This window comes from Crinia signifera, chromosome 11 (genome assembly GCF_055691185.1).
Source record: "Crinia signifera chromosome 11, ASM5569118v1, whole genome shotgun sequence".
Lineage (NCBI taxonomy): Eukaryota > Metazoa > Chordata > Amphibia > Anura > Myobatrachidae > Crinia > Crinia signifera.
In genome coordinates, this window is record NC_139227.1 from 73,949,708 (window position 1) to 73,965,947 (window position 16,240).

Sequence of the window (16,240 nt, forward strand, 5' to 3'; positions counted from 1 at the left end):
ATGTCATTTTTGTTGTAATACAGAAAAAAGCCACATGTGGCTGAAGAGAAGAAGGACACAACACCTCTAAAGGCAGTGACCACAAATTCTGTACATGATGTTTTGTGATGTCAATAAAGATAACAGAATCTTAGCTTATTTACTGTATGTGAGTTCTTACTTGGCCTCACGAGACTTATCCAGTGAAGATCACTGTGGGAACCTGAAGAGAATACTGCCTGACATGGAACAACATAGCCTTCATAATGTATCTCAGCATGTTTAATTATGTCAATAATACCATCAAAAATAGAATTAACCTGATTTAAGGAAACTGTATAAAAATAAGCCAACACCAACCCTTCCTCCAGCACAATATAGAGTGCAGGTTGGGTCTTACTGTCACATTTTTCCTTTTTTAGGGGGGGGGGGGGGCACACAATTACCTACTAACTTTTTAAAATCCATGGGACCACCTCCCTACAGCTATGACGAGATAATGAAAGACAGCTCAGATTGCATGCAGGTGGTTTCTGGAGAGGATCTGGTAGAAGGGCAAGATCATACAACAAACATTTTACTGTACTTCTTAATCATAACTGAACAGTCTTCTTATACTTAAAATAGTACATGTCCTCATTTCCAAGGTGTACAATGGCCAAGGGACATTCTGAAATCCTCTCTGCTAGTACTGTGTATATAGGGATGGATTCCAGCCAGGTAGAGAGTGCACCAACTGATGAGGAGCATGGCTCCTAAACATGGAGTCTAGTCATATACCTTAAAGTAAGCTGAGTGCACTCCAGTGCAAAACCAAGGCATGTTTCTGCTGCAAGAGATGCAACTAATTTAAAATGACTCTATATTATAAACACATATTTACTTACTTGCAAAGTGCAAATATGGGGTTAAGCTAAAGTCATAGAAATAGTAGTAATAGTAGTGGTAGTAGTAGTAATAGCAGTAGTAGTAATAGTTGTAATAGTAGTGTTGGTAGTAGCAGTAGTAGTAGTAGTAGTAACAGTAGCAGTAATAGTAGTAGTAGTAGCAGTAATAGTAGTGGTAGTAGTAGTAACAGTAGCAGTAGTAGTAATAGTAGTAATAACAATAGCAGTAGTAGCAGTAGTAGTAATAGTACTAGTAGCAGCAGTAGTGGTAGTAGTAGTAGTAATATCAACAGTAGTAGTAGTAGCAGCAGTAAAATAGCAGTGGTGCAAGTAGAAAAAAGGACCTAGTGGTACTGTGCTGAGTGCCGAAGGCGTGCGGCAAAAATGGGCGTGGGTTGGGGCATGTTCATATGACATGAGGGGGAGGGGCTACATGACAAACCTTTAGAACACAATTACATTTTTGTTTGGGCTTGTGCATTGGATCCTGCACACAACATGTAGTAGCCAGATTAACTACAAACAGGGATATTTTGCACCGAAGGTGGTTGGACAAAATTTACACAGTAATGCCTGTTACGCGTCACACACCAAATACATATTACCCATGCCCGTTACCCATTGTGGCCCACACTATAATGCCCATTGCGCTGCTGCCGCACAACTGATGCCCATTACTTATATACCCCCACATTGCAAGATATTCCCCCACAGTGCCACACATATGCCCCTACAGTGCCAGATATGCCCCCACTGTGCCAGATATGCCCCCCGTACCAGATATCATATGCCCCCACAGTGCCATACATATATGCCCCCACACTGCTCTGAAAGCAGCAAACACATGGCATAACCCCCTCGCTCCACCTACTTCCCCCCTTATGCCAAGTGTAACCCTATTTCAGGTTTACATGTATACTGTATGGTTAATGTGACATGTATATAACTATATATATATATAACTATATATATATATATATATATATATATATATATATATATATATATATATATATACATACATGTCCATATCGTAGAGGATAGCACTCTCCCAATCCTTGAGCCAACTGCCGGGGTGCCTGAAGCCAGAAAGTCCCAATCCTGGGTGCTTCCAAATATATACGAGTAGAAAAGTGGGAGACACTCACCGGACTTGCTGAAGCAAAAGTTTTTAATGGTACATACCACCTTTCAAGTCACCATGTGCATAACAGTGGGTACAGGTCGACGTTTCGGTCCTGGCTGGACCTTTATCAAGACCCCCTTTCTGCCTCCTCCAGTGTGCAACTACCCATGCTCCATGTGGGTCTTTTATACCAAAGGTACACCACTCCCCCTACTCACAACAGGAAGTGTACTATAACATGTTAGTCAAGCAATAAATGTATATATTTTCCAGATATATGAGCGGGGACCACATCCCTGTCACTCATATTCACATATGATAAATCACAGAATACATCAATATTATTTTTATGCTCTTACCATGTGTTAATATACATAGCGTGCAATTCATAATCAGCAGCCGGAAGTGTGCAACAGGAAAAGCGCTCCTACTTTAAATGGGAATTAGGTCAGTAGCTTTTACATTGCCTTACAATGTTAAGCAGGCCGTCAGTGCACACTTAACTGCGGCGCTACAAACATCCGTTCATCAGAGCAGGATATCTCCTGCTGCGTACCTGACGCGCATCCACCCTGTGCGCGTCACTACGAGCTCCAAGATGATCACTTCCGCCCTTTGACACGCGGAAGCGCATCGCCAGTTGGAGCGCATAATACTAAAGTCATGTGCGCTTCTACTTAGTGGCTCAATGCTGTTTACTTCCGCCCTTTGACACGCGGAAGCACACTATTGGAGCGCATCGTCATATTATCAAAAGGGCCAGCGTCTTTCCACAAATCATGCATGCTCTGTTGCACCCTTGGTATTTTAGACCCACATATTGGAGCACCCCCATCAAACATTATACAAAAATAACAAACAAGTTTATATACAATAAAAAAGAAATACATTCTCTAAGAAAATATATTTCTTTGAAAAAACTTAAAAACAAGTGAAATGTGTGCCAGACGTAGCACAATATTTAAACAACAAAAATAATGCGAAAAAGATTCTATTTCATTGTGCACTACTGACGCCTATGATCTAGCGGGAAAATGGCTTCCTTTAACGTTTCAGAAGCTATAAAAAGACATTAAGAGGATTAACTTCATTTAGTCCCCTAGGGGCGACCGTATCCAGCCTCATAATCCATTTAGCCTCCTTTCTCAGGAGTAAGAGGCCCCTGTCACCACCTCTCTCGAGGGGGGGGACCCAATCGATGATCATATATGTCATGGCAGACACTTGATGTTTCAACCTGAGAAAGTGGGCTGCTACCGGTTTGTCTGTGCTTGAGGTGGCATAGGCCAAACGGATCGAAGAACGGTGCTGATTCATACGCTCCCTAAATGTGCGTATCGTCTTGCCCACGTATGTGAGCCCACACGGGCATTTCAACGTGTACACCACATGATCCATGGTGCACACAAAATGGTGGCGGATGTTAATTTTCAAGCCCGAATGTGGGTGGCAAAAGGTGCTCCCAGTGATAAGCGCCCTGCAAGTCACGCATTTTAAACACTTAAAGCACCCCATTTTCTTTTTAAGCCACCCTTCACCACCTTGGGTGTGGCGCATATTTGGGCGCATGAGGAGGTCTTTCAGATTTTGACCTCTCTTGGCTCCAATGAGAGGGGGAGCTGAAGAAATAGATCTGAAGGCCGGGTCTGTCGCCAATTATTGTGAATTTTTGTGTATGTGTGGACCAGACGCTAAAACTGTGTAGCTGTTCTTTTTGCAAAGTGTGGACCAGTGTGAGATGTCACAATTACCAGGTTTTCTTGATGATGAGGCCTTGCATGAGGCGGAGAGTATATTTGTAAGCCTCACTGATGACGAGGCTGATAGAGTCTTGTTTGATCAGGTAGAGTTTGAGAGGTTGCCTGCTGAGACCCCTTTGGACCTCCATTTTAAATTGACCCGTTTGAAAAAACGTGAAGTAGACCTGATTTTACACGGGCAATTCCTATCCGAATATTATAGGAAAAAAAGGATACCAAGGGGCTTCAGAGTCAGCAACGCCCCCACCATTGGACGCAAAAATTCCGCTTTTTGTGTCAAATGGTGCGGTATATTAAATAAATGTTCTGCTGATTTATTGATCCTGGTTATTGAGGAGGTTGGGTGTGAGTTAAAGAAGGTGAGAACAGAGATCAAAGAGTTTGAGAAAAAACATAAACCCACTCTAGCCAAAGATAAGACTGACGACTGGTTGACTAAAATTCAGGCACTGGTTGATAAATATAAAACTGACCTGATTGCGTTTAAACGCAAAAAGTGGGAAACGGTCGAATCAGACTACCAGCGACATACAGTCTATCGGTGGCTAAGTGGAGACTCACAAGGTACCCGATTCAGACCCAGAACAAGGTATAATAGGAGGGGCCAAGACCAGGCGGGCCATTCTCAGTACTCTGATTCCTCTGCTGATTCCGACGCATCGGGTAGTTTACCCCCCCTGAGACAGGATTCCGCATCTGGGTCTTTTTTAGGCCCAGATACCAGACCCAAGACGGGTATAAGATCAAGCGGCAGAGACCGCACCCGAGGAGGGGGAGGTACGGGAGGCAGAAGAAGAGGGAGGTAGAGCAACTCATATTCAATTTATCTGATCATACGTTATCCTCGGCTGAGGAGACCTTGCTGAAAAAAGGTTTAAAGTTTGTACCGACTTGTAGTTTTAATAAGATTGACTGGACCATTAATCAGTACAAAATGGGCCGTAAACTAAGGCTCAAAGAGTTTTTCTCGGATAAACACACCCCACAAATTTGTAGTGGTGTACCTGGTCTTAAGAGACCGAGCAATTTTGACCCCCCTTCCACCAACGCCAGTCTGAAAACCTTTATGCGGATGGTTGATCAGGATGTGAAGAAAGGTTTGAAGAATCAATGCACATTCGACAACCTATCTCGCGCAGAGAGACTGGCCTTGGATGAGCTAAAAAATAATACATCAACAGTAATAAGAAGTGCTGACAAAGGGGGTGCTATAGTGCTCCAAAATTTTGCTGATTATGACAGAGAGGTCAGGAGGCAATTGGGAGATGTTAACACCTACCAGAGGATTGAGTACAGTCCTATGCCCCGGATAAAAAAAGAAATAGATAAGATGCTCAGATCTGCACTTAATATGGGGTGGATTGATGAGCAGCTACTCAACTTTCTGGTGGTGGATTCTCCTAGGTGCCCCCTGATGTACACCCTGCCCAAGATCCACAAAACGCTAGTAAACCCCCCAGGAAGACCCATTATCTCCGCATGTGGGTCCATTTTACAACCTTTGGCCCAATTAGTGGATTTTTATCTACAACCATGCGTGCAGATAGTACCCAGTTACATCAGGGACACGGGTGACTTCCTGGGGGGACTGCGTGATGTGGTGGGGCTTTCTGAAGACTGTGTACTTGCGACACTTGATGTAGCTTCGCTATACACGGTAATACCGCATGAGGCTGGTATTCAGGCTGTACGGAGGGCCCTGACACTTGGCCCTTATAATGGTCCACCAATAGAATTTATTTGTGACCTGATTCATAAAGTGCTAACCCTGAATCATTTTCAGTATCAGGGGGAGTACTTTATGCAAATATCGGGGACGGCAATGGGATCGAACCTCGCGCCGGGGTTCGCGAACCTTTATATGGCCGAGTATGAAGAGGTCCACATTTTGCAAAAGTACGCTACAAATATTGTGCACTACAAAAGGTTTATTGACGACCTATTTATGATATGGCGGGGGACTACAGAGTCTTTTTTATCAATGGTTGAAGAATTAAATGAGATTGATAGTCCCATTAGATTTACTGCCCATGTCGACGCGAATACTGTCGACTTCCTGGATGTGACTGTGATTAACAAATATTCGCATTTGGACTACACACTATTCAGGAAGGCAACCGATAGGAATGCTCTATTGTGGGCAACGAGCCATCATCCGGATAAATTAAAGTCCAATTTGCCTGTGTCCCAATTCCTTAGAGTACTACGCAACAACTCCAATACGATTCAAGCTGAGAAGCAAATAGAGGAGTGCGCGACTCGTTTTAAAAATCGTGGATACAAAGTAATGGACATTAACCGATGCTTGACCAAGGCCAGAAGGATCTACAGCTCCCCAGAGACTGTCAGGAAAAGGGAAACTGACAGTACTCGTATGACCTTGGCCATGAAGTGCGACAGTGGGTACAGTACAGTCACCAATGCCATCAGACGACACTGGCCATTATTGGCGACAGACCCGGCCTTCAGATCTATTTCTTCAGCTCCCCCTCTCATTGGAGCCAAGAGAGGTCAAAATCTGAAAGACCTCCTCATGCGCCCAAATATGCGCCACACCCAAGGTGGTGAAGGGTGGCTTAAAAAGAAAATGGGGTGCTTTAAGTGTTTAAAATGCGTGACTTGCAGGGCGCTTATCACTGGGAGCACCTTTTGCCACCCACATTCGGGCTTGAAAATTAACATCCGCCACCATTTAGTGTGCACCATGGATCATGTGGTGTACACGTTGAAATGCCCGTGTGGGCTCACATACGTGGGCAAGACGATACGCACATTTAGGGAGCGTATGAATCAGCACCGTTCTTCGATCCGTTTGGCCTATGCCACCTCAAGCACAGACAAACCGGTAGCAGCCCACTTTCTCAGGTTGAAACATCAAGTGTCTGCCATGACATATATGATCATCGATTGGGTCCCCCCCCTCGAGAGAGGTGGTGACAGGGGCCTCTTACTCCTGAGAAAGGAGGCTAAATGGATTATGAGGCTGGATATGGTCGCCCCTAGGGGACTAAATGAAGTTAATCCTCTTAATGTCTTTTTATAGCTTCTGAAACGTTAAAGGAAGCCATTTTCCCGCTAGATCATAGGCGTCAGTAGTGCACAATGAAATAGAATCTTTTTCGCATTATTTTTGTTGTTTAAATATTGTGCTACGTCTGGCACACATTTCACTTGTTTTTAAGTTTTTTCAAAGAAATATATTTTCTTAGAGAATGTATTTCTTTTTTATTGTATATAAACTTGTTTGTTATTTTTGTATAATGTTTGATGGGGGTGCTCCAATATGTGGGTCTAAAATACCAAGGGTGCAACAGAGCATGCATGATTTGTGGAAAGACGCTGGCCCTTTTGATAATATGACGATGCGCTCCAATAGTGTGCTTCCGCGTGTCAAAAGGCGGAAGTAAACAGCATTGAGCCACTAAGTAGAAGCGCACATGACTTTAGTATTATGCGCTCCAACTGGCGATGCGCTTCCGCGTGTCAAAGGGCGGAAGTGATCATCTTGGAGCTCGTAGTGACGCGCACAGGGTGGATGCGCGTCAGGTACGCAGCAGGAGATATCCTGCTCTGATGAACGGATGTTTGTAGCGCCGCAGTTAAGTGTGCACTGACAGCCTGCTTAACATTGTAAGGCAATGTAAAAGCTACTGACCTAATTCCCATTTAAAGTAGGAGCGCTTTTCCTGTTGCACACTTCCGGCTGCTGATTATGAATTGCACGCTATGTATATTAACACATGGTAAGAGCATAAAAATAATATTGATGTATTCTGTGATTTATCATATGTGAATATGAGTGACAGGGATGTGGTCCCCGCTCATATATCTTGAAAATATATACATTTATTGCTTGACTAACATGTTATAGTACACTTCCTGTTGTGAGTAGGGGGAGTGGTGTACCTTTGGTATAAAAGACCCACATGGAGCATGGGTAGTTGCACACTGGAGGAGGCAGAAAGGGGGTCTTGATAAAGGTCCAGCCAGGACCGAAACGTCGACCTGTACCCACTGTTATGCACATGGTGACTTGAAAGGTGGTATGTACCATTAAAAACTTTTGCTTCAGCAAGTCCGGTGAGTGTCTCCCACTTTTCTACTCGTATATATATATACATGGGGAGAAGGCTGAACTTATGCTCCCAGCTGACTGCAAAGAGAGAGTGAGAGAGAGAGAGCCGCTGCTGCCGCTGCTGTAGTTCCCAGTCAGACAGGGGAGTGGAAGAGCTGTTGGCTGTTGCTGGAGAAGATGCGCTGCTCTGCCTATAGCAGCCGCATATAAGCTCCGCCCAGCCGGGGAAGAAATGCCGCCCACTCTCGGCTTCATCCAGCCGGAGGAGAGGCGCCGCGCTAACACTTCCTATAGCAGCTGCATATAAGCTCCGCCCAGGAGGGGTAAGAAGTGCCGCCCACTCACGCCCCATCCAGCCAGAGGAGAGGCACCACGCTGACATTGCCTATAGCAGCCTCACAGAAGCCCTGGAGGGGTGCCGCCCACTCTGCCGCTCGCTCCGCCCAAAGGGATCAATGCCACCCAGCCAGGAGATATCCTTAGCCTAGAACGCAGTGCCACTCACTAGCAGAGTGACAGCACTCTGAAGGGACTCCGAAGGGACTCCGAAGGGAATCAGCTGTGGCGGGGCGGCGGAGGCCACATATGCGAGAATGCGCATTACACAGGGGGTATTTGTTATGGCGGTAGGGGGTACCGGCACTATATGTTTTACTGGTTCGCCGTACCACCTCATACCGCCATACTTACACCCCTGAGTAGTAGTAGTAGTAGTAGTAGTAGTGGTGGTAGTATTTGTAGGAGTAGTAATAGTAGTAGTAATAGTAGCGGTAGTAGCAGTAGTAGTAGTAGTAGTAATAGTGGTAGTAGCAGTAGTAGTATTAGTAGTAGTAGTAATAGTTGTAGTAATAGTAGTAGTAGTAATAGTAGCCATTGTAGTAGTAATAGTAGTAGTGGTAGTAGTAGTAAGAGTAGTAATAGTAGTAGTAGTAGCAATAGTAGCCATTGTATTAGTAGTAATAGTAAGAAGTAATGACTGCAATATAAGAAAAAATGACATGCAAAGGGAAAGCAGAGGGCTTAGGGATTTGACATAGAGGATAAGATATAACAGAGTTATTGAATATAAAAAAAAATTACAGCCAAGATGTAAAATGGGCAATTGAAGAAAAACAAGAGGGAACATAAGAGCAGGAAAATTAAAGGTACTTGTGTAGTTTCACGGTGGCAGCTTACGCTACGTTTGAAGCTACGCTAATAGCGTAGCTCAACGGCTGCCTTACTTGTGTAGTTTTACGGCGGCAGCCTAAGCTACATTATCAGCGTTGGCTGCCGCCATGAAACTACACAAGTAACTACCGTACTGTTGACGGGAACTGCATCTCTGTCCCTGGCGTGTGTGGCAAGCCTAGTCAGCGCCTCTCTCACACCGCTGATGTGAGCATGATCCCTTCTCTTTGGCGGAGAGGAGATCATGTTGGCGCCGGCGGAGAGGTGCTCATCTGTTTGAGACGCAGGAGCATCTCAGACACTCCAGCAATGAGACGCTCCTGCGTCTGAGTAGCTATTGCGGCAGGGTACATCAACCCAGCCGACAGGGTTAGGGGTTCTGTAGTGCGTGTGTCTTCTGTCCAAAGAGGGGGTGCGGACGCAAGTGCGTCTCATTCACAATGAAGGAGGCATTTGCCAGTGTTCCATGTTACATACTAGCAAATGCCTACTTTTCAAACCCCCACTACCCATGGCAGCCAGAAGCGTGGTGAGCGCGGCCAGCCCCGCGTTACGCTTCCTCCCGACCTTTTCATACCCCCACCATCCACGTTAGCGCGGAGTTGTCTTTATGTAGTGTGACGAGCGCAGCGAGCCACCGAGACGGAAGCGTGGCGAGCGCATACATAATCCGTGTCCCCTCACGTGGCTCACTGCGCTCGCCACATTATATAAAAACCACTCCACACCGACGTGGATAGTGGGGGTATGAAAAGGTTGGGAGGACGCATGCCGTGGCCCCTCATGGGGATCGCTGTGCTCGCCACGCTTCGGGCTGCCGTGGATAGTGGGGGTGTTTCAGGATCTGACAGGACCGCGGGAACACTACGCTACTTCTGAATGACTACTCTAACTACGCTGGCGCGGGAACATTACGCTGATTCTGACAGGGACACTACGCTAACGGCATAACTGCCGCCTTGAAATTACACAATGTACCAAATTAAATAACAAATGGAGAATGACGTAGAACAGTTGTAGCCACCTCAGTTCTCGAGTGCTACCTGCAGTTACTGTTTTTCAGTTCTCTTCACAGAGGAGCTGATTTAGACCTATTCACACATATACGAATTTGGCCCCCGATGTTTTTTTCCGGTATGCGCATTGTCGCCAGCTTTGTAGCCTGAGTGACAGGCAGCGGTTGGTGGACCTCCAGCATTTCATGGACGTGCTCACAAAACCGGTGAGCGCACCCATAGAAATGCTAGGCAGGCCCCATCGAACGCAGGCATACTCCTGTTTGTTCGGGGTCAGTGAACGACGTTGGCGCCTGCTCCAAAATTGCATGGATGCATGCAGCCACAAAGTGACTCCTGGGTCACATGGCGGCTGCGAGCGGTGGCCACAGCAGGAAAAAAATCATTCAATGATTCATTCAACCATTGAATCATTGGTCCTCTGTGTGGATGCATGTGAACAGAGATTTGTGTGGTGCGGGGGGAGGGGGGTCATTCACCAGGGCGGCGTTAGCCTGCGAAAACATGCAGTGGAATATTTAAACTGATGGTAGCTCCTGGGGACTGGAGTTGGCTACCTCTGATGTAGAGACCTAGAAGAAAAATAGCAGAAACTTTCATAGATGGAATTTTAGCGGGTAAACACCTTGTAACAACAAGAAGTTGTATCTTGGGAAAAGGTGATGCAGAAGTGAACTTTGAAACAAGTAGGTGTTGGAAAAACACAGGAACGTTAGAGGCATCAAGAAAGCAAACTAGAATGCAGAATTTAATGAAATATATGAAGAAGCAATGAGTATAAGGAAAATATTTGTTGACATAAATCATACTGTAACAAGTTAACTGCATTGCTCGAAATCGAGCAAAATAAAAAGAATTACTGTGTTTTTTATCTTTAATATACTACTTTCATCTAAACTGTACTGTATCAAAATTATTAGAAATAATTCATTATATCAACTGAATTTGGCCAGGGCTTTGCTGCAATTTACAACTCAAAAGGGAAAACATGCACACAACTTTTATGTGTTATTCCTCTACAACCTGACCACTTATCAAAATGATGCAAACTTATTGCAGATCTACATCACGATCTATTCAAAGATTCCTGAACCATCAAAATCGGATCACAACCTGTTGACATCACAACCTGGCCCGAGATGGAAGTAAAGAATAGGGAAACCAGGCCAGCTGTGAGCACTTATAGGCTGGCAGAGGAGCAGATTCTGTGATCGCATTGGATGTGATCGCGTCAGAGAAAACCCACCTACCTGTTGCATGTGACCATACCATGCAAGTGAATATCACCAGTGAGAACAGGTAGAAGTATTACTAATATGTGTCAAGCTGTGGTCTCCCGAATAGTGCTATTGGTCGCCTAGCGGCCTAGCAACTCCTGACTGGCCACTAGGTGGCCAATAACGCTATTCGGGGGAGGAGCAGCAGGATGTAAATACATCCTGCATCTCCTCCTGTCAGTTCGTTGTGGAGCCGAGTTTCGCGTGTTTTTTTTGTTGCCAAGTCTCTTCTCAAATCTGCCCAAATCAGGATTTCCTCTTACAATATAAACCACTGAAACTGATGAGAAAATATCACTCCACCAAGCAAAACCTACAGAATAACTTGCTGCATTTTGAATGGAGAGATCGCATTCAACTCAACAGCTACAGTAAAACTGAATGGCACTTTAAAATTCATAGGCAATTTAAATATTTTATTGTACACAACTAATGGCAGAATTCAGCAATAACAAGAGATTGTCTGTTCTTTAAAATGTTTTAACTATAAAGCAAAATTTAAAACAAACATACAAATATATTTTACAATGATAATATTAACTAGCGGAAGGGGCATCGAAACGGGCACAGGTTTGCTGGGAGGAACATTTTACCCATTTTCATAGTTTCTAGTCCACCCAGCAGGTCACATTTTTCAGAGTATAATAGTGATGCTTTGTAAAATTAATGCTTTAAACAGGATACCTATGGATGACCGGCGTTCATGATGTTGGCGGTCAGAATACGGACGCCGGCATCCCAAAGGAAGGACAGGGGTCAGGTAAGTATACATCCCCTTCCCCTGCATCCCCCAAACCTAACCCTCCCTTCTAGCAGCCTAACCCTCCCCAAAAGTGCATAACCCAAACTCCCGTAACCTGCCACCCAAACCTATCTCCATGCCCCGCAGCCTGATTCTAATCAGCCCTGTTTACCTAGTCACTGTCAACTATTAGTGGTCGATCTAGTGACTGTCAACCTAGAAGTTGTCTTCCCAGGGACCGCAAACCACCCAAATCAGATAATGCCATCTACAGTATAGACAGCTTTAACCTATAGCATCCTATAGGTAAGAAGTCCGCACATTGCACATTACTGGAAGAGGGATACTCTAGAACCCTGCCCGGCAATGGTCGCCATACATGCATGCTTGGCTCCTTGAGCCAGTCCTGGTTTCCCAAATACGGAAGTAAAATTACCCCCCCCCCCCCCCCCCTCTTGTATAAGAGAATCCATCACTGGGCTCCTGGACTGGTTCTGGATCCAAAAATATATGGTGGACAAAAAGGGTCACCCATACTGTATTTATTTTCTTCTCTTTTACTTTATTTTCTTAATCAACAGTACATGATTAATGTGATGCCTATGCAATTCGTCCCTAAGCATATTAGTATTCTAAGCACTTTGTATATTTAACAAAAGAAAAAGGAATGTAAAATACCTGTGCTTCAAATAGGGTGCAGTTGGGTGCCTGCATTTATCACCACCTGCTAATTGAGAGTCAGAAAAGTCCTTTATCCTGTTAGTCTGTTAGTTATCCAGATAGATAGCAGATCCAAGATACTGTACCTCAAAAATGCTAAGCAGTAAGGATCCTCATAGGGTACACCTATGTGCCCCTCCAATAATCATGTGGATCCAACACCATAAGTGTTTCTGGCTTCCTATATTTGTTGGATGTGCTCTTTTCCATACCATTATAGCAGTAATATAATTAAACTAATTATTACATACACCAGATACTGTAATTTAAAAAAGTGTTGGTACTTGTGTATTATCACGGCTCCCATCTCATCCCATCTCATTGCATACCATAAGGCTTAAGATGGTATGCAATGAGATGAGATGTGCTGCGATGGGACCCGATCTTATACAATTTAAAATTGTATCCCATTGTATATGGCATATTGGCCCCCCTATAAGATTTTTAATTGTATAAGCACCCTAATGGGTGCTTACAGTGTTAAATGCACCCCCACTATCAACGCCAATCCGAAGCGTGGCGAGCGCGCGAGGGGCAGCGGTACGCGTCCTCCGACCTTTTCATACCCCCACTATCCATGTCGGCGTGGAGTTGATTTTATATAGTGTGGCGAGCGCCGCGAGCCACCGAGCCTGTAATACATGTAAAGTAAAACGCGGCCCCTCACGGGGCACGCTGCGCTCGCCACGCTCCGGGCTCGGTGGCTCGCCACACTATATAAAATCAACTCCACGCCGACATGGATAGTGGGGGTATGAAAAGGTCGGAGGACGCGTACCGCCGCCGCTCGCCACGCTTCGGGTTGGCGTTGATAGTGGTGGTGACGTGGGGGTGCATTTAACATTGTAAGCACCCATTAGGGTGCTTATACAATTAAAAATCTTATAGGGGGGCCAATTAACATTGAAAGCACCCATTAGTGTGCTTATACAATTTAAAATCTCATCTCATCGTATGCCATATACAATGGTATACAATTTTAAATTGTATAAGATGCCATAAGATGGAAATCGTGGGAGCTGTGATAATACACAAGTACCAAAGTGTTTATCTAAAGAAAGATTACTAAAAGCAATATTTACCTTACGTCACAGCTCACTAGCAGAAGCAGCACGCTATAGATGAGTGCACACCAGCACAGAATAGATAGGGAGACAGTGTGATCATGTTGTGCTGTCTCTCCTGACACAAGATGAGATAATAAGAGGTCTTCAACAGAGACCCCTTCTCTCATTTAATAAAAATGATTACAGCAAATTGTTGTCCTTTGAAAAAAACTTAGTGAGATCCCTGGGAAAATCTGAGGAATCTGGGAGATTTGAAGTACAATGCTGGGTTGCAGGAGATTTATGACTGAAAAGGGAGCTTCCTGCAAAATTCAGGAGGGTAAGCAACTATAGTAGAATTATGTTTAGGCCTTCCACTTTGCTCCAGCCAGTACTGTTGATCAGTCTTTAAAGATACTGGCAGTGAATGACTGGGCTGACTGGGCTCTCCAGAGAAAGCTGCACCAGCAGCAGGGGAGCGGAGTACTCAACAAGGGGCAGATCTCTGATGAAGATCAAATATCAGAAATTTAAGGTCTCAACTGACATGGTTCCAGTTCAAATTTTTTTGTTTAGAAGCAGGGGTGCAGGTTATTGATAGTTATATATAACATACTTGCCTACTTTTTTAAATGGATTTCAGGGAGATTCCATACCTCCCAACTTGTGACTTACCGACCCAGAATGGGGGGGTCCACAGCAAAGTGAGCGTGGCCTATTAGGCATGATCATGTCCCCATTGCGGACAGACTCGCACTGTGCGGTCTGGATTTTTACACACACACACACACACACACAGGGGTCACTGCCAGCCTACACACACACACACACAGGGGTCACTACCGTCCGTCCCCCCCACACACACACACACACACACACAGAGGGGTCACTAGCGGCCAACACACACAGGGGCCACTACCTTGCCATCCCCCACACACACACACAGGGATCCTACCTACACATATGAACAAATGCTCAGTGCCAGCCTAAAATTCACAGAGATCGCTGCCAGTAAACGCGTGCGCACACACACACACACAGAACAGTGTTAGGCTATACACACACAGTGCATTCACACACAATGACACACACAGTGCCAGGTTTAATAGATACACCCATAGGTCACCTACATACACACATTAAAGTCAATGCCAAGCTAAAAAAACAAACAGATTGTCAGCACCGGGGTTTCTTGTGTTCCCGGCTGTGACCGTGGTGGACCAGTGGAGGGCGCAGGCTGGGACGGAGACTGGAGATGTGCCTTGAGGCGGCCTGAAAGCCGGGGTTGACAGTGGACAGCCTGGAAGCTGCGGGAGTTGTCGACGTAGGATGTCGGCAGTCAGATGGGAGGCGAGTGGAGGCACAGGTATAGCAACAGCAGAGAACACAGGATGGATTCTCAGGTGAGGCTGGGAAGCCTGGAGCCTTGGGAGCTTCACTGACACAGGAGTAATTCTGGGAGCAGATAGAGCAAGAGACTTTATATATGACATACACTGGGGACCCGGGCACAGCGAACCAGAGGGTTGGCAGAGACCAGAAGCAGGGGCGCGGAGTCTAACTTGCCAGCGGTATTCACCAGGGAGTCCCGCAAGGAACTTTGGGCTTAGCTGCGTCTGACAGGCAGGTCGCGGCCCCCTGCCCTGGTCCTCTGGACGCAGGCTGGGAGTGAGGACACAGGAGATATGAGAGAATGTCTTTGGAGATGGCCTGAGAGCCGGGGGTGATAGTAGACAGCCTGAGAGCTGTGGGATGGCCTGGGAGCCGGAGGTGATAGTTGGCAGCCTGGGAGCTGCGAGGTGGCCTGGGAGCCGGTGATGACCGTTGGCAGCCTGGGAGCTGCAGGATGGCCTGGGAGCCGGAGATGACGACCTGGGAGTCGGTGGTATATGATGTCGATAACCATAAGAGAATGACAGAGTCTCTGGAGGCACTTTGGAAAACAGTTGACACAGGATGTCGACAACAGGTGTATGTGTGACAATACTTGAATGCGGCAACTGGTGGACGTCGGAGATGACACAGATGATGTTAGTCACCAGGAGACGACAGAAGCACAGAGTCTCTGGAGGCACTTGGAAAACAGTTGACACAATGTCGACAATAGACGATAATGTGACAATACTCGGATGCAGCAACTGATGGACGTCAGGGATGACACAGATGTTGTTAGTCAGGGATAGACGGCAGAAGCTGAGTGTCGACTGTGAGGTAGACAGTGCCTGTCGACAGATCAGGACTGTGATGGTAAAAAGTCACTGATAGGTTTGAAGGTAGTTTGGCCTGGGAGCCAAGGGGTCTAGCCTAGGAGCTAGTGGGGATTTGCTAGCCAGTGCCAGCGGTATCCTCTGCAGGGGATACCTTGCTCACTCAACCGCAGTGATGGAATTAGCAGGAGTCTCTGGAGATGAACGGAACCAGGTAAGTAGCAGCAGGACACTT

The 16,240-nt window shown here is 45.7% G+C and overlaps 1 protein-coding gene across 1 annotated transcript in view; it reads left to right on the top strand.

Annotated features, from left to right (window-relative positions):
• Positions 1 to 133, top strand: part of LOC146045784 (solute carrier family 22 member 6-A-like) — a 37,813-nt gene extending 37,680 nt beyond the window's left edge. The window contains exon 12 of the mRNA XM_083164840.1: positions 24 to 133. Coding sequence (XP_083020966.1) covers positions 24 to 108 — 85 coding nt within the window. The 3' untranslated portion in view covers positions 109 to 133. The remainder of the gene's footprint in view (positions 1 to 23) is intronic.
• Positions 134 to 16,240: the final 16,107 nt, after the last annotated feature.